Genomic DNA, 15,547 nt, shown 5'->3' on the forward strand with positions numbered 1-15,547 from the left:
TCGATGGAGCAGTTCCTCAGAACTACTGAGAGGCTGTCCTGGGCTATAGTCCTCAGTTTTGGTCAAATAAAACTCTCTTCTGTTTCTTATTATAGATTGATTATTTGCATTGACACACAAAATTTACCATTTTAACCACGTTTACGTGGACAGTTCAGTGGCATTAGGCACATTCACGATGTTGTACAGCCATCACCACCATCCATCTCCAGAACTTCTTCCTCTTTTCAAACTGAAACTCTGTCCCTATTAGACACTAACTGCCCCTCCCCCTCCCCCAACCCTTGGCATCTGGCTTCCTACTTTCTGTCTCTATGACTTCTGCTGCTCTAGGGACCTCATATAAAAGCTTGAGGCATGCAGTACTTTCTTTAGCCTTCAGGACAAGGCAGCTGCAGCCCCTGTTTTCCAGCTGAGGGAGGGGTGGGGATTGCTGAGGGTGGCAGACCCAGAGCTGCTGTCGGGGCTCATTTGGGAGCCTAGGCATGGAGTCTGTGCAGCTGACTGATTTAGGTTGAACTAATTTTGTAGCAGTGATTTGGGGTTGCCTGTGAGGTCCCTGCCCTTCTCCCCTATTCATGTGGTAATCAGCCATTGACTTGATTTGGGGATCTGTCTGAAGGGGAGCTCAGACCCTCTTAGCCCTCTCTGGATACCTGTGTGTCTGTTACCTGCAGGCACACCTGTCTGCAGGGGCGCTGCAATAGGAGGTCATGCTGCCCAGCGTGCATGTACCTGGTGAGCCCATGCTTCATGGGGCACGGACAGGAATTTGCTCTGATTCAGCCACAGTCCTGGGGGAAGGACCGTGGCCCTAGCGCTGTCCCCGGGGCCTATCCTCGCCTCTGAGCCTGGGTTCAAGCCCTGCCCGCCCCCTTGCCAGCTGGGGGCCTGAGCAAGTCACAGTGTGGCTGTGAGTACTTGACGGGTTAGCACGCAGAGTATCGAGTAGATGCTAGTTAAGTTTTGCTCCTACTGAGTCCAGCTAGTTTCTTTTTTATTTTGATGATTGTAGACGAAGTACCTGCTGGTGCAAATGACCAGCATGTTACAGGAGGATATAAAAAATGGTAAAGCCCCCTCAGCTTACCCCCAGCCCAGGCCCTTCACATCCCTCATTAACACAACACCATTAACTGTTTGGTGTGTCGCCTTCCAGATGTTTCCTCCGCGTGGAAACATGCACACACGCACATGCGTTTCTATAAGCTGGTGCACTCTGCTTCCCCCATGTGGCACCGCTCCGTGGCCTCTAGTTGAGACCGGTCTCAGCTCTGCCACACAGCAGCCAGCCCCGTCCTGGACTCCTGTTCTTTTGCCACAGATGCACAGGGCTGGGCTGGATCCTTGCACGGGATCTGCCCTGAGGCCAGTCTGTCTGGAGGACAAGCTCCAAGGAGCGGCCTGCTGGCCCCCAAGGGCCGGTGCATTTACAATGGAAACCTTCAAAATCTCCCCCACACAAGGCTTCTTCCGGCCCCTCTTGTCTGCAGGGTCTTCAAGGTTTCATTTCCAGCCATACCCTGTCTAGGTTTGGGCCAGTCAGATGGGTAGAAACGGGTACCTCTTGGGTTCCACTGTCACTTCCTTCATTGGTAGGGAAACTAAGGGTTAAGAGCTCACTTATAATTCTTTTTCTTTGAACTGCCTCTTTTCTTTTGGGAAGATCCCTTTCTTCCTTTTTTAGGTTATTCTTACTGATTTTCACAGTCACTGGGGCTGTTTATATTGGAGGCAACTGGAAACCCAGCTCCCTGCTTCCTCGGCAGGAGGAGTACACTGGGCCGCACACGCTCTGTGTCCAGACCGAGAGGGTCAGGTCTACGCACAGCTCTGCATCTTTCTCAGGTCCTGACAGCCCTGCTTTGTCCTTATGCTGCTGCCCTCATGGAGGCAGACTGGTCGTTTTCAAGCATAGGGTCTGTTTGTCTGACTGGGAAGAAGGAGTTGATGAGTTCGAAACCCCAGTAACCAGCCCTGGACCCCTGCTATACTTCTGCCAATCACTGGGGCCACGGAAATGCCAGGTTCTGATTGGATCAGGCTAATGGGGGGCCACCCCCCGCAGTGGAGGCTGGGGGAAGAGAGAGGAGGTCAGGATGCCCACAGTTTATCATCAAAGGACAGTGGCCCCGGGCTGTCGTGTGTTACAAATACTCTCCCAGCTTTATTTAGTTCTTTGGCCTTAAGGTTCAGAGTGTGTTTGTAGTTGTTTAATGTATTTGTTAGAAATTCTGATTCCTGTTAATTGAAATCATGCAGCGAAGGCTCCTGAGGGGCTTTATGTTCCAGGCGCTGGGGACTCCAAGAACAAGGCCACTGGTCCCTGCCTTCCAGAACTTACAGAGGAGGGCAGTGATACGACTGGGCACCGGGAGAGGGGAGTGGAAGGCGCTTTTGGAAGTTCACCCTCCTCCCCGCGTGGGCCTGGGGCCTTGGGGATCAGTCTAAGGGAGGCTTCCTGGCAGAAAACCATCTGGAGTGTGTGTGTCTCTGGGGGGGGCGTCGAGACCCAGATTTGAAAATAGGTCCCCTGAAGGATTCAGTGTGTGTGTGGGGTCACTGTATCAGGCTCTTGGTGCTGTGGGTGTCAGCTCTAAATGGGTGTGAATTTGGAGACAGACCAACCCCCAGGACACACGGATGGATGAGTACAGGGAGGTGTTGGGAGACCCCTGGGCCCTGCTGGGAGACGGGCTGGGAAGGGGGAGCCCGCCCCTGGGGAGAGAGGGGGGCTGCTTTTGGGAGGGAGGGCCGGGCGGCAGTCCCGGTTTGGAGCTCTGTAGAGTTTGAGGTGTCGCTGAGACATCAGGGTCTGGGGCTGTGCTGATGCAGACACAAGGAGGCACTGGACTGTGCTCTCTTGCTGGGCTGGGGCCAGGGTCCTGGGTCCCTCTTGCCCACCAGACAGCAGAAATTGTACCAGGCTTGCCTCACCACACGCAGGGCAGGATCTCGAGTGGGGAGAGGGCTAATCTTGGACAACGCTCGTGGGAGGAGTCCAAGTTTTCCTTCGTGACGTTCACTTGTTTTTCCGAGATGTGACCCATGTGCGTCTGCCTTTGTAGATTCTGAGAACAGCCTCGAGGCGACATCGGCCCCTGAGGGAGAAATGGAGTGTGGACAAGAGCTGAGGGAGGACAGCAGCCTTTTCTTGTCGCTGGGCTCAGGTGATTTGCAAGAAAACCCAGATGAGCCCTGTTCGGACATCTCCTGGCAAATGCAGAGAGTGAGTGCCTGGCCCCTGGGGAAGTGGGTCTGGGAGGAATGGTTCTGCCCATCCACCTGCTCTGCAAGGATGCTGTTTCTTGCTGTGGTTTCATCAGTGGCTGAACAAGGTCCCACATGTCCCCACAGCATCCTCTCCGGGAAAACGTTATTACTCTGATGTGCAGCCCGTTGGCCCCTGCATGCTGGGCTGTGCCAAAGCCGCCCCTTCTGTGCCTGATTCATCGCAGGGTCTCTGGTTTCCCATCCCCCTTCCTTTTCCTCCCACCATATACCCAGCACATCGTGTCTCCCAGATGCTGTGCTTGGGCTGGGGCTGGGTGCCTGAGCTTCTGCCACGTGGGTATCTGGCTCTTCTCTGGGCGTTTTGCATGGACCATGCAGTCCATAAGGTGCCTCCAGGCTCTGAGGAAAGGGGGGTGCTCGGGAAATGCCACCAGTTACCCAGACGTTCTTCCTTGAAGGGGAAGCCAAGCTGTCTGCTCTCCTTGTAAGTGTCAGACCCCGAGAGAGCGTCTCCTGAGTAAGTGACCAGGCTGGAGTCCAGGCGAGGCTTGCAGAGAGTTACCTGGGCAGATTCAGGGAGAATGATGGGGGAGAGCTCCCCACGCTGAAGTCTAGCCTGTCCAGATGCAGACAGCCGGGTCTGTTCCCAGGTTTCTTACAGGACTGGGAGGGACATTGTCTCTCTGCCTGGTGGGGGCTGGTTTCTTGTCTGGTCCTCAGTTGTTCTTTGTGGTCAGACAGTGTGGGAGGTACTGCAGCTGGCAGTGTTGCAGCCCTTTGTGAGTGTGTGTGTGCATGCATGTGTGAGCAAATGTGTGTACATAGTATATGTGTATGCACTCATATGAGAATGTGTGTGTGAGTGTGTGGGGTAGTTGTGATGTGTATATGTGAGTGTATCCTTCCCCTTGGACAATAATCCTGTCCAAAGCAGGATGGCCAGCTCCCATCCTGGGCCACGTCGGACACTGAAATTTGGGGTAAACGGTTTTTTTTTTTTTTAAATAAATTTATTTATTTTTGGCTGCGTTGGGTCTTCGTTGCTGTGTGCAGACGTTCTCTAGTTGGAGTGAGCGGGGGCTACTCTTTATTGCGGTGCGCGGGCTTCTCATTGCAGTGGTTTCTCTTGTGGAGCACGGCCTCTAGGCATGGGGCTTCAGTACTTGTGGTGTGTGGGCTCAGTAGTTGTGGCACACAGGCTCACTGTTGTGGCATGTGGGCTCTAGAGTGCAGGCTCAGCAGTTGTGGCGCACGGACTTAGTTGCTCCATGGCATGTGGGATCTTCCCAGATCAGGGTTTGAACCTGTGTCCCCTGCATTGGCAGGTGTATTCTTAACCACTGTGCCACCAGGGAAGTCCCTTGGGTACACTCTTAAAGTGAGTATCAAGAAACACACACCATTAGGAAGTAAGTGTATGACACTGTGATTGAAAATGGTATTGAGCCCAGCAGGATTAGGGCTTTTTTTTTTAACCTTGACTGAGTAAGTTTAAGCTTCTCTTGGAAGAAAAAATGAGCAGGAATAACCAAGAAAATTTTTAAAAAGAAAAGCCTTGAGTGGGACTTGATGTATTAGATGAACAAAAACATGTTTCAAAGCCAGTCATTAAAACAGCGAATCTTGGGGCTTCCCTGGTGGCGCAGTGGTTGAGAGTCCGCCTGCCGATGCAGGGGACACGGGTTCGTGCCCCAGTCCGGGAAGATCCCACATGCCCTGGAGCAGCTGCACCCATGAGCCATGGCGTCCGGAGCCTGTGCTCCGCAATGGGAGAGACCACAACAGTGAGAGGCCCGCGTACCACACACACACACACAAAAACAAAACAGTGAATCTTGGGAGGAGTCAATGTACCTGAATAGCTAATCCAGAAATAAACCCTAATGTGTATAAAAACAGTTGGAGAAAATATACATAAATATTTATCTGACCCATGGATGGGGAAAGATTTTCTAGTAATTAAAGCAAAGGTGAAAAATACAAATAAAAGATTGGTATATGTGACTCCAGAAAAAGTCTTAAAAGAATTAAAAACCTCATATCATGAGTACAAATGAAGGGCAAACAGTTTAGGAAAAATACGTATTTACGTACTTGTATATACATAAAAAGATTTATATTTACATAACATTTTTTTTTTAGCAAAGAGTGAGTTGCCTCAATATGTCAAAAGCTCTTCGAAATCAAGTAGAAAACAGTAACCAACCCAATAGAAAGATGGGCCAACAATAGATATAGTCCACAATAGAGAAGATAGAAATGGCCATTAAACGTATAACTGTCCCACCTCTGAATCAAACACTCAAAAGAGTTGCAAGGTTTTGTATTAAACCTATCAAACGAACAAATTGACTAAAAGTCAGCATTTGCAGCGATGGGGCAGTTTTCTCCCTGCAGGTGAAAGTAATGTGGTGGGACCCCCTGTGAGGCAGGTGCCCCCTGCTCTTCTGCTTCTCTACTGTCATTGTCAGAAAATAACCTCAGGCATGTGAGATTTCATTTGAAGATTTTATCACAGCCTTAGTGTTTTATGGCCAAATGTTGGAGTCCACCTGAATATTCCACCCTGGGGAGTGTCATTTGTATCATCCTTATGGCAGAAAGTACTGTGGCTTCCAACTGTTATTACTGTCAAAGATTAAAGATATGAAGGAATTCTTGTAATCAAATCGGATAGATAAATAAAAAGATAAAGGACAACGTATAGTAGAGTGATATCAGCAAAAATGGCAGAGAAGGGAACTCCGAGGGCCTGTCCCCTCAGAGAAACACCCCAGTAAGTGAGAACTGTAAGAATAAACTTTACTGGAACTCTGGAAAGTAGTCTGAGGTTTGCAGTAACCAAGTGAGCGCAGAATCAAGAAAAAGGGGCTTAACCTTGTAGCAGAGCTTTGTGGTGCTGTAGCTCAACCTTAACTCAGCCGTGCCCTCCTCTCCCGCGTGCTGGTGGTCTGAGGATGACAGCCTCGTTCTGATGTTCTGCTGTGGGCTCCCTGTTCCGGAGGGGGCCGAGCAGACCTGTCCCCAAGGAAGTATGTTGTGGCCTGTCTGGGAGTTCCCAGAAGGAATAACACAGGGCACTTGCCTTTTTTACACCTGACTTGGAACTAACTCTCTAAGGGTGGAAAAGCAGCTGTGCAGAGGGTGTTCCTCAAAAGCATTGAAGGCAGATGGAAAGGTGCTACCTGCGCTCCCCCCACCCCGGGTGGAAGGTTCCAGCTGGGGTCACCAGCAGATGTGCTGGAAGCCTGGGGTAAAAAGCCTGAGAAGAAGGTTCCTCTGGGGAATAAGATTTTGAAACAGCTACCAGGATTGGTGAGGAATCTGGAGAAAGCCACGCAGGTGCCCGGAGCTCACCCAGGGGCTGGGTACGGGGTTCCTCCTGGTGGGACGAGAATGATGGAGTTACATGGAAGCGATGGCCATACAGTACTAAATGCCACTGAGTTGTGCACTTTAAAGTGGTTAACTTTAGGTTATGTTACGATCTTCACCTCGATATAAGAAAACTGTGTAATATTGTCATAGAAGGGGATTTAAAAACAAAAGCCTGAATGCACACTTACCCACACAGGAGAAGCCAGATGCAGTGAACACAGGAACGCTGGGGGGTTGTCTGGTGATTAGCTCCTGAGGGCTTCTGTGACTGTTGCCAGTCCCTGCAGTGACCTTATATAATCCTAGTAGACAGTGGCGTGTGCGTGGTCGGAAGGGCCTGCGGGCGAGGCCGTGATGTTCTAACAGTGGTGAGATGACATGCGGGGGACCAAGGGAAAAGGCCAGAACCAGGACCCGGACCACTTGGCCTCATCCCCAGCCGCTGAGTGAGTGGGCCCTTCACCCGGCTGTCGTGCAGTGGGTGCAGGGGTGTTGGGGTTACGGGCCGTGGGGAGCACCTATCCCTACCTGCCCTTCCTGTGGTGGCCCTTTGGTGCTGACTGACAGGGCGGCTTTGGTGGTTCTTGCTTCCAAATGGATTCATTCTTCCCCTGGGACAGCTTCCCCCGCCCTGTGAGGAAGAGGGGCACAGGATGGAGCCCAGAGAGTTGGGTTGAAGGCGCCTACTGACCCTGTGGTTCCTTCCAGTGTCGCCTCGGTTCCCATCGTCGGCTTCCTTCTGGGAGGGGATGGAGCCAGCCTGGGTACCTGGCGCTGACTGGGGTGGGCTTTGCGCCTGGGCCACCCATGTGCTCTGACCCGTCTCACCCACTGGGCCTTTGCAAGTACCCCTCGGAGAACTCCCCTTCCCTTTCCACGCTGACTGCCTGCCCTCCCCAACACTCGGTCAGAGGCTCGTGGTCTTTCCCCTTGTCCATCCCTGAGGGCAGTGCCAGCCATGAGGCCCCCATGTGGGAGGCCCAGGTACCCTCCCCTGACCTGCACCCAAGGGGAATGGCACAGGACTGGCTCTGTGCTGCCTGGGGTGTGCCATCCAGAGGGGTTGGGCACTGCCCTGCGTGCCCCTCGTCCCCGAGAGCCCCCTCGAGGCCTGGCCTCAGGTGCTGGGCTGCCTGCTCCTCCAGGAGTGTCCCCGCAGCTGCATCTGTGTGGAAGCACCGGCCTAGGCGTTGTGATGGAGCTTAGGGAACCAGGGCCTGGGCCTGCTTGCATGGGAGGTCTGGTGTGCCAAGGCTTACAGGCACCAGCTCTAGCATGGGGCAGCTTGCCTGCATGGATTTGCTCTGCCTGCCACCTGCAGGACCCTTTCTTGGGTCCCCTACACCCGGGACCCTGTGCCTGCTGAGCCTGGACGCCCCGGAGGCTGGGGGGCTGGTTTAGTCCTCACTCGAGAGCATCTCTCTGCCTGGGGCTGAGTTAGGGGTCCCTTAGGTCCTGATGGAGCGGGGCCTGTGGTCACCCTGTCCTGTCTGAAGGGGGTCATGTTTCAACAGGAAGTTGCGTCAGAGGGTTTTGTAGATGCGGCAGGCGGCACATCCACATCCGATGAGCTGGAGGCTGCTAGTTACTCTGCCTGCAAAAGAAGAAAAGAGGATGCAACCCCGTTTGAGGTCCCTGACGCGTGCTCTTCAGACTCTGAGCAGGTAGTTTGCATAAATAGTGGCACACGATGCCTCCCGCCGAGGCTTGCATGAAACTGAGCCCCACACCTTCTCTGATGCTGAGGATGGCTGGTGGGGAGGTGCTTTTCACTCCTACCTGGACTGGTCTAGGAAGGAGCCATGCCTTTAGGTGTCAGCTCTTGTGACTCTGAGGATGTTCTGCTAACATTGAATTTCAGCTTTATTGTATGTGGCGCCCTACCCCACTTTTCCATCCATCTTTTAATTTCTTGTGCAGCTCTCTTCTTTGGTTCATGGGAAAACTTACCCTGAAAGCCCCACAGGCCATACAGATTCTCTGCATGGAAAAGAGCAGCGGGGGCCTGGGTTTTCCGTGGGAGCTGGGACTAGTCTGGTGGGGGTCAAAGGCCGAGCCTCTGCTGGGGCTTAGAGAAAACCCCCAGTCTCTGCAACTGCCAGCGCCTGAGGTTATGGGCTTGTGTTCTGAACCCCGGTTGTGCAGAGGAAGCCCGCTAAATTTAGTCTCTGGTTTCTGGAAGTTCAAATCCGACTTCTTTCATTTTCTATAACATTTGTGAGTCTTGCAGATTTCACGAATACTATCAAAAGTGAAACTACCTAATATATGTAATGGAAGTATTTTTGCTTATGAGGAAAAGCAGTGAGGCTTCAGACATTGAAGAGTGATGTTTGTGGTATTTACCTATCAGTCTTTTACAGAGTGGTGACTTTTTTCCTGAGTAAGATGGCCATTGATTCATTTAACAAAGATTTATTTGAGCAGCTGCTGCCTGTGGGGCACTGGGTGCTCGGTGTGAGGGGGAAGCATGTAAACCAGGTGTGGTCTTGCCTCTGGGCTTGGGTCTGTTGGTTAGTTAAGAACAGAAACACCTTGGGAACTCCCTGGCCATCTAGTGGTTAGGACTTGGTGCTTTCACCTCCTGGGGCCGGACTTCAGTCCCTGGTTGGGGAACTGAGATCCCACAAGCCATGTGGCACAGCCAAAAACAAAAACAAAAAGAGCAAAAGCACCTTGTAGGGCTTCCCTGGTGGCGCAGTGGTTGAGAGTCCGCCTGCCGATGCAAGGGACATGGGTTCGTGCCCCGGTCCGGGAGGATCCCACATGCTGCGGAGCGGCTGGGCCTGTGAGCCATGGCCACTGAGCCTGTGCGTCCGGAGCCTGTGCTCTGCAACGGGGGAGGCCACAACAGTGAGAGGCCCGCGTACCGAAGGAAAAAAAAAAAAAAAAAAGCACCTTGTAAATACAGCGGACATCAGGGTGCGAGCACTAACAGAAAATGGGGGGGTGGGGTGGGTGGAGAACCCCTTCATGATCTACACAAACAGGAAAACCAAACTGCAAATAGATTTTCCCAGAAGGAAGGTTTAATATCGTAAAGATGTCAGTTCTCTCCTCAGATGTATACATCCAATTAGCCAATTAATGTGTAAAAGTAGTATTGTTCCCAGTGGGTTTGTTTTTGCTTTTGTTTTTGTTTTGAAATAGATAAAAGACTCTAAAGTCCATCTAGAGTATAAATTGGCAAGAGTTCCTATGAAAAATGTAGAAAAGTAGAAAAATAAATGGGAGATTTGACATCAAAATGTATCATAAGCTATAAACATAGCAATATAACATCCTAATGGAGTAACAGAGACCCATCAGGGAGGGTTGACGTAGAACATCCAGACGCAGATGTGAGCATTTATGGCAGTTGAGCACATGATAAAGGTGGCATCATGTATCAGAGAGTAAAGTTGTGTTAAGTAAGGGGTGTTTGAACCGTGGCTCACCATTTGGAAAAAACGGTTCTTTACTCATACTAAACACTAAAATATATACCAGCTTGGTTGACCATTTTAAAGTAAAATACACCCTAAAAGTTCTTGTAAATATAGGTGACTATTTATAAAATTATATAGATATTCCTAAGGCTCACCAAAACAACCCCTTAAATGCTGATAGGGGCACAAAAATATTCCAGATTCTGAGTTAGAGGGGACCATTCAGCAATAAAGTAGAAAAGCAGATGGCTAGAAAACATTTGCAACATGTGACAAAGGGTTCACGACTGGAATACCTAATCAGTTCTCTCAAAGAAATAAGACATCCATGCACTAACAGAACAATGGGTGAAGGACATAAAAGGCAGTTCCCAGGAGAAAGAGATAAGTGGGCAGCAAATGTGGGATAGTTCTCCTGGAGGGGTGATCAGAGGAGAGCACATGCCCACCGCCCAGAGGCTGCCCTGTTGCCTCTCAGATGGGTGGGGTTTGGTTTTATTTATTTACATATTTTATTATTATTTTTCAAATTGAAGTATAGTTGATTTGCAATGTTTCAGGTGTACAGCAAAGTGATTCAGTTATGTATATATTACATATGTAGACCCTTTTTAAGAATCTTTTCCATTATAGGTTATTACAAGGTATTGACTATATTCCCTTTGCTGTATAGTAGGTCCTTGTTGTTTATCTATTTTATATATAATAGTGTGTATCTGTTAATCCCAAATTCCTAATTTATCCCTCCCCCACATTTCCCCTTTGATAACCATATTTGTTTTTATGTCTGTGAGTCTATTTCTGTTTTGTAAATAAGTTCATTGGTATCATGTTTTTAGATTCCAGGGTTTTGGTTATATTAAAAAGAGGGTTTGGGCTGGTGGCTGCCACCACAGGTGTGGTGACATCCACCAGTCTGCTCTTGGGGGCTGGGGTGTGGTCTGGGGTCCGCGTGATGGGCTGTTACCGTGTCACCCTTTCTCCCAATGGTTGTCTTCCAGGAACTGGGTCACATCCCTCCAGGGGTCCGTCTTGCATTTACTGCCATCTTTACACAGCCGCACCTCCCAGACCCTCCTGGTTCCGCGGGGTCGCCTAGCTCACTGTGGTGTGTGCTTCCTTGTTCTTTCCCTGCTGACAGCGCCCTTCCTTCTAGAAGGCAGACCTGACCCATGTTCCCTGGGGGGCGGCTGGCACCTGTTCATGAGGTCAGAAACCTCCCACCAACTTCTGTGATGCCCAGAAGGCATCTGGTCACACACGTGTCACAGAGGGATCCTCCTGTACTGTGCCATGAATGATACAGGAGCCCTGAGGATGCTGTGGCCCAAGCATATCTACCAGAGCCTGACATCTTATGCACCAAAGCTGTTAGAACATGATTACCTTGACTTATTTGGGGCTTCTGTAAAAAGGAAACACCCTACTCGGAAGTTTGAGTATTTTAACCATTAGAAATCTTTTGGTTGCAAATAATTGAAACCCACCTCTGGTTAATTAATACAATAAAGGGAATCTGTCACTCTCGTAACTGAGAAATCCTCAGGTAGACCTAGCTGCATGCGAGGTTTAATCTGGGCACCTAGATGATATTCCCAAAGTCCGGGTATCTCTCTGTGTCTTTGCACTGCCTTTCTCATGTCAGTTAGCTCCTTGGCCTCTCAGAAGCAGTCTCCACCACTGTGGACCCTTCCACAGTTATCCACTTCCCACTGCATCATTCAGGGGACAAGAGAATGCCTCCTTCGGGGGCTTCCAGAGAAGGAAGAGGAAGCGTCTCTTTCCCAGGGGAAGCTCTCCTCAAACCTCAGTGGCTGTGATTGGAATACATACCCATCCCTGAAGCAGTCACTGTGGCCAGGGTGGTATGCTGACCCTGCAGCTGGAGTAGAGTTAATCCTGCTTGAGCCACTTGGCTGAGAATGGGAGGTTCAGGGGACCATTTCCTGGAGTTGGGGAGTGGGAGCAGGACGCCAGGCAGCTGGCGGGGCAGGGATGGTCCAAGCACCTCTCCAAGGCTCCAGAACTGGTCCAGTCAGGCTTCCTCAGCACATCCAGGAATCGTGTGGTTCCCTTAGTAGAGATTCTTGTTGGACTTTTTCCTGATGGACCCTCACTTCCTCCTCGGCATTCCCTACTATGGAGTCTAAGTTCCCTTTTGCAGTTGGTAGCGTCTAATTGAGAGGCCAGCCCTGGTCCTAATGATACCACTGGTTGGGATAGGTCAGGCTGGGGGTCAACCTGATCTTTCTAGTTCTCATCCCAGTTTCTTTTCTCTTGCTGATTCTGTAAAGCCCACCTTATGTTTGTAGACAGACCCCCCCACCCTGCTCCCCCCACTGAAGCACTGCCCACATGTGTCATCCCAGTTCTACAGAAGTGGAAACTGAAGCTGAGAAAGGTTACCTGGGTCTGGAGACGGTGGGAAGGAAGGCTGCAGAGAGGGAGCTTGGGCAGTGCCTGTTTACTAGAAGGAAGTGCTTGATCAGATGCCAGGTGGAAAGGTGACACTCTCCTCAGCCCTGCCGTCCTCCCTGAATTGGCAAAGCACTTGCTGTTGAAACCGCACTCCTTCTCGGATTGGACTCGAACCCAGCTGCACCTCAGATTGGGCCTTGAACCCACAATCCCTGACTTAGGAGGGGACTCGAACCCACTGTCTTTTAATTGAAACTGCTCACCTGGTCTCAGGACTTAATGAAACTCAGGTTCTTTTGTCTCATCACAGAGATAATTCAGCATGAGGCAAAGCGATAGACAAAGAGTGGGTTTGTTAGCATAGGACACTTGTGACAGATACAAGTGGGCAGGCAAGGGAGCGCAGCCCCAAGAACAAAGAGGGCTACATTTTTATAATCAAAGAAAAAGTGGGGAGGGGAGAAGACCACCTTCTTCCTCATTTTTGGGTAGACATCAAGGCTTACATCATTAGTTCCTCCTTTGACCCTATATATGGTCTAACAGGGACAATCATAGCACTATTTAAATCACATATGTGTTAGCAAAAGGATGGTAACATACACTAAAATATTGTAATTCATCTAAGGTTTCAGTATAGTGTCCTCTTTCACCTAGTTTCTTTCCCCCCCTCACCTATGCTCCCGTCTTGACTACATGCAGAAATGCTACTCTTTGGGGACCATTCACTCCCTGACTTCAAGTAACAAGACCAGGACCCCATATCTATTGTCTTGTGTTTTAACTCTCAGGACCTGTGGCTTGAGTGTGCCTGGTGCTTGGATGTGCCTGGTTTTCCTTCAAGGTAGCGCAGATTATTGCTAGGTTGCTGGATTCTTTTCTTGAGTGGTCATTGGCCTGCAACAGCTTCCTAAGCTCCCTTAAAATTCCTTTTCTGTCTTTAATGCCCTAGTGGGATTTCTCAACTAACTTTAATTATTCTACTCTCTCCCTGTCACTATCAGTGCAGGTGAAGGCAGAGGACCCCTGGGAATTGGGGCAGAGCTAGTGGGCCCACTTAGCCTCCAACACGTCAGCTTTTGTCAAGCGGCTTCACTGACTTTCTGTCCAACAAGTCAGTGTTCCCACCTGTCACCCCCGCATCCTGCTATAGGTACCATTTCAGGGTCCGCAGCACCACCCTTCTGTGTGCTCCTGACCCAGCACTCAGGTGAGTGAACGAGCTGGCCTGCCTTCCCCCAGACTGGGGTCTCCTCTCTGCTCTCCCTGTATGGGAAGCCTTTGTTCTTTTGATGGAAAAACAAACTGATGCTCATTATAAAATCAGAGGTGTATTCTGACCAAACCCCCCCCCCCAAGAAGTAGCAAACTGTTGTTTTTTTCTAATTAATTCTCTTTGGACAGGAATAGGAATAGCCTTTATGTATGCATATAGAGCTGGCGCAGTGTAGCTTTTTTTTTTTTTTATAATGTTGTACATTCTTTTTTTATAAATTTATTTATTTATTTATTTATGGCTGCATTGTTGCTGCGCGCGGGCTATCTCTAGTTGTGGTGAGCGGGGGCTACTCTTCGTTGCAGTGCACGGTCTTCTCCTTGTAGTGCTTCTCTTATTGTGGAGCGCGGTCTCTAGGCACGCAGGCTTCAGTAGTTGTGGCCCATGGGCTTAGTTGCTCCGCGGCATGTGGGATCTTCCCGGACCAGGGCTCGAACCTATGTCCCCTGCATTTGCAGGCAGATTTCTTAACCACTGCATCACCAGGGAAGCTCCCGCAGCATAGCTTTTGAACTGAGGTATAATTGGTATTGAGTGAAATGCACAGGTCTTCAGGGCGGAGCCCCCTAGATGTTCTGCTGTGTGTACAGCTTTGTCACCCCCACCAGATCCAGAGACAGGACATTGCAGTCCCCAGAAAGCTCGGTAGCATCCCTTCCAAGTCAATAAACTCTTCATTTAAAAAATGTTTTAATTAAATATTATGCCCACTATAAAGGGTATGTATAACATAAATGCAGGATTAACTAAGTGAATACTCACCCCCTACCATCCATTGTAAACGTGGGCAACTATTGGGATCTCCTCCCAACCGCCCCCATCCGCTGCCAACATCCAGAGGTTGTGACCCAGGTCCGTGCATGCATTCCCAATCAGCAGTGTTTAGTTTTAGTGTGCATATTCCTGACTAATGTGGTCAAATGACAGACCACAAGAATTAGGAATACGTAAATATGTAACAAGTATCATACATATAAACTTGATTTTTGTCAAGGAAAATTTTAGACTTTAGCCTCGAGCCTTGCTATATGGCAGGCGTGCCAGCAGCCTGAGATCTGCCAACATCCCAGTCCTGTCTATAGACCCATGAGGGGGCCGGGCACTCACGTGCCCCCATAGACGTGTGTTGAGAGAACTCTAAGTCACCTGTGCAAAATCTAAATCTCATTCTAGGGTTTTGAAGCAGCTTATATAAAGAACAGTTAAATAAGGATAAGAAAAGGAGAAAGCAAGGTAAAGGGGAGAAAGGCAAATTGGAAATCAGAAGTCAAAACCTTTTGTTCTTGGATCTGATCACAGAGCCGACTGAGGGGTGTGGGGTCCCAGGGGGAGAGGAAACATGCTGGTGCTACAGGGAAACACGGGACTTTCCAAGGAATTTATTTAATGAGACAGAAGTGATTAGGCACCTATAGGGGGTCAAGGATTGTTCTGGACACTGTGGATGCAGCAGTGAAGAAAACAAGGACTTCATTCCTGGAGGGGAGAGAAAATAAAGACATATTTAGTTGACAGTGGCTAAGGAGGGAAATAAAGCAGATGCGGGGCTGTGAAGGTTTGCTTTCCTACTGAGGGTGTCCGGGTGGTCTGCTGAGGGGTGTGGGGCAGAGGACTAAGTGAAGGAGGTGTCTGGGGAAAGACAGAACCTGAGGCAGGAGGCGCCCTGCTCGTATAACTGGTGATGACACGAGAGGTCAGTGGTACTTATGGATTCCAGCAGGGGGGCCACATCCACAGGGCCCCACGGGAGGGAGAAGGAGCAAGGGGAGAACGTGGCCCAGAGTCTGCCTTGTGGGGAAAGGCAGGCAGGTTC

General features: G+C 50.1%; 1 protein-coding gene across 2 annotated transcripts in view; it reads left to right on the plus strand.

Annotated features, from left to right (window-relative positions):
- RNF213 (ring finger protein 213) overlaps window positions 1-15,547 on the plus strand; it is a 112,625-nt gene that overhangs the window by 6,989 nt on the left and 90,089 nt on the right. Inside the window, exons 3-4 of one of the 2 annotated variants that reach the window (XM_033438679.2) lie at window positions 3,069-3,229; window positions 8,127-8,276. In XM_033438679.2, the coding sequence (XP_033294570.1) occupies window positions 3,069-3,229; window positions 8,127-8,276 (311 nt within the window). The remainder of the gene's footprint in view (window positions 1-3,068; window positions 3,230-8,126; window positions 8,277-15,547) is intronic. The other variant, XM_033438682.2, reaches the window with a different exon arrangement.

Source organism: Orcinus orca, chromosome 19 (genome assembly GCF_937001465.1).
Source record: "Orcinus orca chromosome 19, mOrcOrc1.1, whole genome shotgun sequence".
Taxonomy (NCBI): Eukaryota; Metazoa; Chordata; class Mammalia; order Artiodactyla; family Delphinidae; genus Orcinus; species Orcinus orca.